Source organism: Agelaius tricolor, unplaced genomic scaffold, assembly GCF_023055355.1.
Source record: "Agelaius tricolor isolate 1412-34295 unplaced genomic scaffold, bAgeTri1.0.p SCAF_36, whole genome shotgun sequence".
NCBI classification, from domain to species: domain Eukaryota; kingdom Metazoa; phylum Chordata; class Aves; order Passeriformes; family Icteridae; genus Agelaius; species Agelaius tricolor.
This window is the reverse complement of record NW_027269296.1, coordinates 2,105,619-2,115,592: the sequence shown is the minus strand read 5'-3', so window position 1 is coordinate 2,115,592 and position 9,974 is coordinate 2,105,619. Positions and strand designations below refer to the sequence as shown.

Here is a 9,974-nt window from a genome sequence, read left to right as displayed (position 1 = left end):
CAGCCGGAGCCCCGCGTGGGCGGCCGAGGTCCCGCAGCAGGTGCTGGAGCCGCGGGGGTGGCCAACAGCCCCCCTGTTGTGGTCCCTGAGGGCGAGGCTGGGCGCTGATGGACCCAAGTGACACCAGCCCCGTGCCCTGGGCTGGCCTGGGGTGTCCCCGTCACAGCTGGACCCCTGGAAGGGGCAGGAATGCAGCCCCCTCCCCTCCTCTGCGCACACCTGGGCAATGGGGAAGCTCCCCAGGACAGCTCCCGGCCCTGCACGAAGCAGGGGGGGCTGCCCCGATAGCCGGGACCCCCCCCCCATTTGGCGAGGGCACTGCCGGGGGGCACCGGGAGGAGGGGATGAGGAACCGGGGACACCCCGGCCCCGCGGGGACAGAGCGGGCCACAGGTTCGGGGCTCCTCTCTGCAGCCCCAGGCCCGACCCCCGCCCCGCTGCGCTCCGCCCCGGGCCGGTCGCGGCTGTCTCGGCGCCTCCCCGCTCCCCCCGGCCGGGGCGCGGCTATAAGGAGCGGCGGGGCCGGCGGCGGGCGCGGGGCGGCGGCAGCGGCGGGAGCGGCAGGTACGGCACGGGCTCCGGGGGACGCGGTGGGGCTGGGGGGGTGCCAGACAGGAGGAGAACGGGGGTCCCGCCCCATGAGTTCCGTGAGGGATCCAGCACCGGACCCTCCGCTCCTCTGCCGGGGTCTCTGCGCGGCGGGCGCGGCAGGTACGGCCGGGAACGGGGAGGGGGGTGCCACCCTTGGGGTCCCCGTGGGGTTTTGGGTCACCTTCTCCGCTTTATCGGGGTCCCGGGAGCCCCCAGGCTGCACGGCGGCGGGACGGAGGCGGCAGGAGGGGGTCCTTCCCCGTGTGCCCCCGGATTGTCCCCACCGCCCCTTTTTGGGGTCCCCCATCACTCCCCGAAGCCCGCGGGGTGAGATTTGGCAGCTCATGGCTCTGCCCGCGGTGGGGATTGGGGGTGGCGTTGGGGACGGCCCCGGGCAGCGCCCCGAGTGTCCAGGGAGCCCCTTCCCGTGGGGGTTTGGTTTTGGAGCCGGTGGTGGAGGAATGGGTGAAGGAAAGGCTGTTTTGGAGCTTGAGCTGCGTGGTCACAAGGGCAGTTACAAAACCGGAATGCCCTGAGGAGCCTGGGGAGGGCAGGGTGGGAGCGACGCCCACCCCGCCGTGCCCTCACCGCCGTCCCTCCGCAGGTGTGGGGACATGAGCGGGGACATGCGGGCCTTGCTGTGCCTCTGGCTGGTGGCCCAGGTGGCCCGGGTGGCCCTGTCCTCGCGGGTCCGCGCCCGCCGGGAGCTGGGTCCCGGTTTGTACCAGCACGGCGTCTACGACGCGGGCGGCTCCTACTGCCAGCGCGGGGACGTGTGCTGCCACGGCCGCGACGACGGCTGCACCGTGCCCTACCACGACACCCTCTGCTACTGCGACCTCTTCTGCAACCGCACCGTGTCCGACTGCTGCCCCGACTTCTGGGAGTACTGCCTGGGAATTCCAGCCCCTTTCCCCAAAGCCCCCGGTGAGTGCACCCAGGTGCTGGGGTTCAGCCCTGGGGTGCTGCTGCTGCTGCTCCTCGGGGTGATGGATGCGGCACCCCGCGGTCCTGCCCTCGCTGCAGAGCTGCCCCAGAGCCCTCGGAGCTGTGGGAGCTCCTACAGAGTGTCCGGGATGGGGACAGATTCCCTCAAAAAGAGGTGTGGGAGCGGCCGGTGATCCCAGAGCCCGTTCCCATCAGTGCCCGCAGGCAGAGCAGGGACAAAGGGGGACACGAGGGGACACCACCCCAGCTTGCCCGGTCACGTCTGGGGCAGGCAGATGCTGGCCCTGGCTTAACCCTGCCGGCAGCTGGGGGCACGGGCAGCCCCCGGCTCCCAGCACAAGGCAGTCTCAGAAGTCCCAGCAGCGGAGCAGAGCCAGCTCCCGGGCACAACCGGCCCCTTTATCCCCTGTCCCGCCAGGCTGAGCGCATTTAACCCTCCCGGCGCCGAGCCAGGCTGCCGCCCTGCACCCACGGACCCCCAGCAGAACTTTGGGGTGCCAAGGTGCAGCCTGGATTTAAGAACAGCGTTGATTTTCCCTTTGGTTTGCCCCCCCCCGGAAATTTGGGGGAATTTGGGGGGCTGGTGGGACCCCGAGCACTCACCAGGGGCTCTCCCATTCCCCTGCAGGCTGTGCCCGTGCCGGACACAATTATCCCACGGGAGCCACGTACCGGGAGAACTGCAACCTGTGGTGAGTGCGGGCACCTGTGGCATGTCACCAGCATGTCACCAGAGGAAGGTGTCATGCTCCCGTAAACCTCAGCGAGCGAGGCCCGAGCTGGGTGGCGGGAGCTGCTGCCAAAATGCCTTTGCTCCAACAAATCCGGAGCCAAAAAGGGCCTTGAGCCTCTCCCGGGTTCCAGCGCACGCCTGCGTGGGAGCCGCTCGCCCCGGCGCTGCCCAAGGGGCGTTTTGGCCACGCTGGTCCCAGCCCAGCTTGCCCAAGCCTGACCGGGGTTCCGTGCCAGCTGTGCCTCCTGCCGGGCGCTCCCGGAGCTCGGGGTTAACTGGGAATTCTGCTGTTCCTGTACTGGTATTGCTGGCATGCGGAGGTGGGGGATTGGAGACGAGGATTGCAGCCCGAGGGGCGATGCTGCTGCAGATAAGCGGAAATCAAAGGCAGCGTCTGGGGCGTGGGCAGGGGCACGTGTGGGAACATGTGTGTGTGCGCTGGGGCTGCGGGTGAAAAGCCAGCCCGAGCCTCCCCGCAGCTCTGGGGAGTTTATCCGGGATCGTGGCACGGAGCACTCAGGGATGGAGGAGGTCCCCGTTCCCCTGGGAATGTCCCCAAGCCACACAGGTGGATGTCACCTCTCTGCTGCTGGGGGAGCATCTCTGACCCATCTCTTCCCACCCTAACCCTCCCAAACCCTCCTTCCCCACACTTGGTGCCGGGAGAAGAGGAATTTCTGCAGTGTCACCCCCACCCCTGTCCCTGCTGGGGTCCCATTGGGGGGTACCAGGGGACAAAACCCATGGCGGGGTGACACAGGGTGTGTGTGGCACCCTGAGGTGCTCCCAAGCCCCCAGGTGTCACCCAGAGCACCGGGAGCGCTCAGGGATGGATGGGGGAAGGCTGGAATCCAGGTGCTGCCCCGGGATCGGGATGGGGGGGTCTGGCGGGACACGGCCTCGCTCAGCTCCATAAAAGGGAAATGTGCCGGGATCTGAGCATGCCAAGCATTGCTCAGTGCACGGGGGGAGCACAGCCCGGGGCTCCCCTGGGGACCCACCACACCCCCAGAGCCCCCCCCTTGGCCCAGCTGTCCCCATGGGGTGCCCTGGTCACTGTGGGTCACCCATGGGGACAGCCAGCCCCGACCCCCAGCCCCGGGCTGCTGTCCAAGCCCCTCTCTGATGTCTACAGCCCTGGCAGCTTTTCAGGTTTTCTGTCCCATGGCCTGGCTGCCCTCGGGGCTCCTGCGGGGGCTGGGGCAGCTCCCAGGGCCACCCAGAGCCACTCAGTGTCACCCAGAGGCCACTCAGTGTCACCCAGAGGGCTGCCCACAGCTTCACCCCGCTGTGAGGTGCCAGGCTCTGGTGACCCCTAACAGAAGCAGCCAGTTTGGGAGGGGCAGCGCCCACCCAGTGTCCCCCCGGTCACCCTGGGGACATCATTTCTCGCCGCCTGTCCCCTCTGCAGCACCTGCGGGCCCGGCGGGCAGTGGCAGTGCGAGGACCACGCCTGCCTGATGGATGGGGAGCTCATCGATGCCGTCAACAGGGGCAGTTACGGGTAAGGAGCGGGCACAGGGATGCTGCACCCCTCGGTGCTTTTCGGGGTGACCCCTGAGCCGTGTCCCCGCTCCCCGCGCAGCTGGAGAGCCGCCAACTACAGCCAGTTCTGGGGGATGACCCTGGAGGACGGGATCCGGCACCGCCTGGGCACCTTCCGTCCCTCTCCCACCGTCATGAACATGAACGAGATGCACGTGAGTGCCCCCGGGGGGGAAACTGAGGCACGCCCACGGCTGCGAAGGGGCTCCCAGAGCAGGGGGGCAGGCAGGGCAGCCCTCGTGTTTGGAGACAGCAGCTCAGCAAATTCCCCCGGACAATCCCCGGGCTGCCAGTGTTGTTTTTTCCCCCTCTCCTCCGCGCTGGTTTCCCATCGGAACGCCGGCCCCGCCGCTGCTGACTCAGCACAGCCGCCTCTCTTTGCCTCTGCCCGCACCCAAACCCGGGCTGGGCACCCGCCGGGGGTCCCCGGGGTGCTGGCAGGGCTTGGTGCACCCCCAGCCCCACGCTCTGGAGCCCGAGGTTTAATTTTAGAGGCGTTTCCTGCGGGCAGCTGCGGCCGTGTCCTCCCCAGGAAGGCCAGGGCGGGGGCTCTGTCCCCGCTCCAGGGAGGAAAGGCAGGGCCAGAGGCCACCCTGAGGGGCTGGGTCACCCTCGGGGCGGCCACCGAGGGCCTTGCTGGGCTCTGGGATGGGACATGGGGTGCTGGTGCTCTCTAAGGAGCTGCTGGGGATGTGGAGCCCAAATTTAGGGGATATTGAGGGGTGTGGCCCTTCTGGGATAACGGGGAACCCAAATCTTTGTCTCTCAGGGTGACCTCCCTGTCCTGAGGGGTCCCATAGGGGGCTGGGGACACTAGAGCTCACTGGGGACCATCTCAGGGGATGGCTGGGGTGGCAGGAGGAGGACAGGGGCTCCCACAGTGGGGCTGGGGGACACAAAACTGGGTGGGGACACTGCTCAGAGGTGGCAGGAGGAGGAGCAGGGGCTGGGGACACTAAAGCTCGCTGGGGACCATCTCAGAGGATGGTTGGGTGGCAGGAGGAGCTGGGGGGGTCCCGGTGAGCTGAGCCCCCCATCTCTGCCCCGCAGATGAACATGGACTCCAATGAGGTGCTGCCGCGTCACTTCAACGCTGCTGAGAAGTGGCCCGGGATGATCCACGAGCCCCTGGACCAGGGGAACTGCGCCGGCTCCTGGGCCTTCTCCACGGCCGGTGAGGGGCGGCGGGGCGGGGACAGCGGGGACAGGGGCAGAGCCACCTCCCCTTGACCTGCGGGAACAGCGGGAACAGGGGCAGAGCCACGTCCCTCTTAGCTCTGGGGACAGTGGGGACAGCGGGGACAGGGACGGAGCCGCCTCCCCCTGAGCCGCGGCTCCTCCCCAGCCGTGGCCTCGGACCGCATCTCCATCCACTCCATGGGCCACATGACCCCCGCGCTGTCCCCCCAAAATCTCCTGTCCTGTGACACCCGAAACCAGCGCGGCTGCAGTGGGGGGCGCCTGGACGGAGCCTGGTGGTACCTGCGCAGGAGGGGGTGAGTGGGGTAATGGGATAATGGGGTGGGATAATGGGATAATGGGGTGGGACAAGCTGAAATGGGAATAGGAGAGAATAAGAGGGGATAGTACAGGATGGGCTGGGAATGGGATGGGACTGGAGGGGATGGCACCAAACAGGATGGAATGGGATAGGATGGGACAGGAGAGTTGTGGGATGGGATGGGATGGGATGGGATGGGATGGGATGGGATGGGATGGGATGGGGCAGGGTGATATGGGACAAGATGAAATGGGAATGGGATGGGATGGGATGGGATGGGATGGGATGGGGGACAGGGGCTGCTCTGGGATAAAGGGAGTTTGGGGCTCTGGTCACCTGGGGAGAGCCCAAGAGATCCCCGTGCTCATCCTGTGCCTTGGACAGCTGGGGAATGAGGCTGCCAGGGCAGGACGGACAGTGGGGTTTGGGATGGGGATGGACAGTGGGGTTTGGGACAGGGATGGAGCCGCTCCTTCCCCTCCTGCATCCCAGGGTGGTGACAGACGAGTGCTACCCGTTCACGAGCCAGCAGAGCCAGCCCGCGGCGCCGCCCTGCATGATGCACAGCCGCTCCACGGGCCGGGGCAAGCGACAGGCGACAGCGCGCTGCCCCAACCCCCGCACCCACTCCAACGAGATCTACCAGTCCACCCCCGCCTACCGCCTCTCCTCCAGCGTGAGCGCCGGGCCCGGGGGCGGAGCGGGAGCCCTCGGGAGCGGGAGGGGGCTTGGCTCGGGCTGCTTTACCTGGGAGAACCGAGGCTGGGAATGCGGCTGGGAAAACCCCGCTGCGGAGCCCGCGGGGAGCGGCTCCTCCCCAGCAGCCGCCTGTGGGTGCTGGAGCTGCTCTGCTGCATCCCCGGGGCTGGGGAGGGCAGTGCCGGGGGTCCCGGCCTCGCTGCCACCCGGTGCCACCCGGTGCCACCCGGTGCCACCCTGTTTTGTGCTTGCAGGAGAAGGAGATCATGAAGGAGCTGCTGGAGAACGGCCCCGTGCAAGGTATGGGGGAGGCAGGGGCACCTCTCTGTGCACCCCAAAAGGTCGGGGGGACAAAGTAGGAGGGGGAAACGGCTCTGTCCGTGCTGGGGGAGCTGTGGTGGCAGCCAGAACCCCCCTGAGCTGCTCCCCCTGCGTGCCCGGGCGGGGCTGCCCCAGTGCCCGTCACGCTGCCCACCCCGGCGGGCACTGGGTTGCTCATTAACTCCTGAGATTTAATCACCGCCTTGGCAGCTGCGTTTGTTTAAACTTTATTTGTGCTTTTTGAAACCTCCTGGGAGTGTTTCTGCATGGCCCCGGGGAGGCTCCAGCTGCTGCCTCCCCTCCCGTTTGGAATTCGATGCCCCCACACCCCTCTGTGCCCACGGGGACACAGATCCCCTTCCCTCGGGACAGGGGCAGTGTCCCCAAACCCTCTGGCCATCCCCACAGCCATCCTGGAGGTGCACGAGGATTTCTTCATGTACAAGAGCGGGATCTATCGGCACACGCCCGTGGCCGAGGGGAAGGGGCCGAAGCACCAGAGGCACGGGACCCACTCGGTGAAAATCACTGGGTAGGTCTGGGGGGCTCACAGGGGGGTGAGCCACCCCTTCCCACCCCTTCCCACCCCTTCCCACCCCTTCCCACCCCATCCCATCCCATCCCATCCCATCCCATCCCATCCCATCCCATCCCATCCCATCCCCACTCCTTTGTGTTCCACCCCATCCAATTCTCTTCCATTCCCATTTCATCTTGTCACATATCGTCCTGCCCCATCCTGTCTCTAACCCATCCCATCCCATCTGATTCTGTCCCATTCCCATTTCATCTTGTCCCGTATCTTCCTGCCCCATCCCATCCTGTCCTGTCCCATCCCACTCCCTTCCCATCCCACCCCACAACTTTCCTATCCCATCCTATCCCATTCAGGGTGGCAAAATGTTCCCTTTGGGTGTCCCCGAGCTGGGAAAGGGAGCAGGGGTGGGAATGGTGGCACAAGGGACACGAGTGTGATGCTCAGCACCCTTGAAAAGGGGGGGTCTGGAGGTGCAGACCCCGGGCAGGGGATGGATCTGCCCTGTGCTGTTTCCTTCCTCCTGCTGTGGTTAAAGATTCCTGCCCCTATTCCGGGAGCGGATGTCCCAACCTCGGCCTGGCCCTGGGGAGGTGCCGGGAGCAGGAAATGAGCAGGGTCAGCCCCCCCGTGCCCCAAACCCACCACAGTTCTGGGTGGGGGGACCCCAAAGTCTGGGGGAGCTTGGGGGGACCCCAAAGTCTGGGGGTGCTTGGGAATCCTCCCCACCAGTTTGGGGGTGCTTGGGGGGGACCTCATGGTCTGAAGGTGCTTGGGGGGACCCCACAGTCTGGGGATGCTTGTGGGGGACTCCATGGTCTGGGGGATCTTGGGGACCCCACAGTCTGGGGGTGCTTGGGGACCCCCCTCACTGTCCTGTCCCTCTGCAGGTGGGGAGAGGAGCAGCTCCCTGATGGCCAGACCCAAAAATACTGGGTGAGTTTGGGGGGGACGCTCAGCCACGGAGGCGCTGCCATTCCCTGCACCCATGCTTGGCGGGGGTGTCACCGCTCTGACCGTGTCCCCTGTCCCCTCTGCAGACGGCGGCCAACTCGTGGGGCACGGCGTGGGGCGAGGGCGGCCACTTTCGCATCGCCCGCGGCGTCAACGAGTGCGAGGTGGAGACTTTCGTGGTGGGGGTTTGGGGCCGCGTCAGCATGGAGGACATGCCCCACAAGTGAGCCCCCCCCGCCCCGATGTCCCCAGCGCGGCCCCGCCCACAGGGGACACTGGGCTGTCCCCCGTGTCCCCTGGCGGGGGCTGCGTGTCCCCCGTGTCCCCTGGAGGGGGCTGGTGCTGTCCCTGTCCCCTGGCCAGGGCTGGCGCTGTCCCTGTCCCCTGGAGGGGGCTGGCGCTGTCCCCCGTGTCCCCTGGAGGGGGCTGCGTGTCCTCCGTGTCCCCTGGAGGGGCTGGCGCTGTCCCCTGGAGGAGGCTATCCCTGTCCCCTGGAGGGGCTGGCGCTGTCCCTGTCCCCTGGAGGGGGCTGTCCCTGTCCCCTGGAGGGGCTGGCGCTGTCCCCTGGCCAGGACTGGCGCTGTCCCCCGTGTCCCCCGGAGGGGGCTGCGTGTCCCCGCCGTGCTGACACAGCGGCTGGGGGCAGTGGGGCGTGCGAGGGGGGTGCCCCGGGGGCTGCTCCCGTCTCCCATGGGATTTGCCCGCTAATCCCCCCTGCCCCGGGGCTCGGCTGGGCTGCGGTGGTGGCCGGGGGCTCTTCAAAGGCAGCTGCACCCCCTCCCCAATCCCGGCTGTGGGATTTCCCCCCCCTTTTCCCTCCCATATTCCTGCCCTTCCCGTCCTGGCCCCAGCAGCTCCCCCCAGCAGGGCAGCGCTGGAGTTTGGGGGTGAAATAACCCCGTGGCGGGGGTCCCCTGAGCCCCCGGGGCTGGGTGTCGCCAGGATGGGGTCCCCACCGTCCCCCCCAGCCCGTCCCTATGGTGCTATGGCCCTGCCACCCCCCTGGGGGACAGCAGGGACAAGGGAGGGCTCAGCCCCATGGTGTCCCCGTGTCCTGGGGGGCACAAATGGGGTCCACGCAGCCAGCACAGCCCCCTCCCCCCCAACCCAAGGGCTGTACTTTTAAGACAATTTTTTTTGTATTTATTTTGCTTTTTATTGTTTGTAAATAAAGTTATGGAAGCCTCAGAGCGCAGAGGGTGCACTCAGTGCTCTGAGGGGGACACGTGGCCCCTGTCACCCCCGCGTGGGGGCCCAGCGTGGCCTCGGGAAGGGCTGGGGGGGTGAGATAAGGCCCCGCTCATTGTCCACCTTCCGGCCCCGCCGCTCCGGTCACCGCGGCCAGCGCTGGCCACGCGCGGCCACTCGGGCCACCACGGCCGCCACCTATGTCACCATGGCTGCCACCTATGACACCACTGCCAGCTGTGCCACCGCACCCAGCTGTGCCACCACAGCCGGGTATTGCCGCCACAGCCACCGTGCAGCTGGGCGGCCAAATGCCAGCTGCAAGTGCCACCACAGTGAAATGTGCCACCCCAAGTGCCACCACAGTGCCACCACTGTCCCCACAGCTCCCGTGTCCCCGCAGCCACCCCGCGCCCTCCCTGGGGTGGCGCTGGAGCTGTTGTCGCCTGTTCCAAAGGCCCGTTTTGCTGGCGGTCCCTGTCCCTGTCCGCGTCCCCTCCCTCGGTCACCCCCGGGTCCCCCCGCAGGGGACACTCAGAGGGTGGAGGGCGGTGCCACCTGGTGGTGGCTGCGTGCAACTGCAGGGATGGGCGCGTATATATTTATATATTTATATATTTATATATTTATATATTATATATTTATATATTTATATATTTATATATTTTAAAATATGAAAAAATATCTCTATTATGTATAGATAGAGATACAGATGTGTATAGATATATCTATATATTTATATATATATCTATATATATATATATCTATATATATATATATCTATATATATATCTATATATATATATATATCTATATATATACAGGTGGCTGTTTGTGTTCAGACGTGAACACTACCCCTTGTATATCTATATATATATATCAATATATATCTAGATATATGTATCAATGTCTATATATATACATCTCTCTGTGTGTATATATACCTGTATATTTGTATA

The 9,974-nt window shown here is 65.5% G+C and overlaps 1 protein-coding gene across 1 annotated transcript; it reads left to right on the top strand.

Annotated features, from left to right (window-relative positions):
• The first annotated feature begins 180 nt into the window (after window positions 1-180).
• On the top strand, window positions 181-9,017 carry TINAGL1 (tubulointerstitial nephritis antigen like 1). The gene is made up of 12 exons (XM_071453555.1): window positions 181-564; window positions 1,196-1,518; window positions 2,168-2,231; window positions 3,684-3,776; window positions 3,858-3,972; window positions 4,868-4,991; window positions 5,163-5,313; window positions 5,811-5,994; window positions 6,272-6,317; window positions 6,747-6,870; window positions 7,764-7,809; window positions 7,914-9,017. The coding sequence occupies exons 1-12, from the start codon at window positions 227-229 to the stop codon at window positions 8,052-8,054; spliced, it is 1,749 nt and encodes a 582-aa protein (XP_071309656.1). The 5' UTR covers window positions 181-226; the 3' UTR covers window positions 8,055-9,017.
• Window positions 9,018-9,974: the final 957 nt, after the last annotated feature.

Bases quoted from the DNA above. Each gene is read 5' to 3' on its own strand.
- TINAGL1 (XM_071453555.1), top strand. From the start codon at position 227: ATGGGGAAGCTCCCCAGGACAGCTCCCGGCCCTGCACGAAGCAGGGGG. The intron at 2,232-3,683 runs GTGAGTGCGGGC...TCCCCTCTGCAG, and splicing joins CGGGAGAACTGCAACCTGTG to CACCTGCGGGCCCGGCGGGC. The intron at 5,995-6,271 runs GTGAGCGCCGGG...TTGTGCTTGCAG, and splicing joins CCTACCGCCTCTCCTCCAGC to GAGAAGGAGATCATGAAGGA.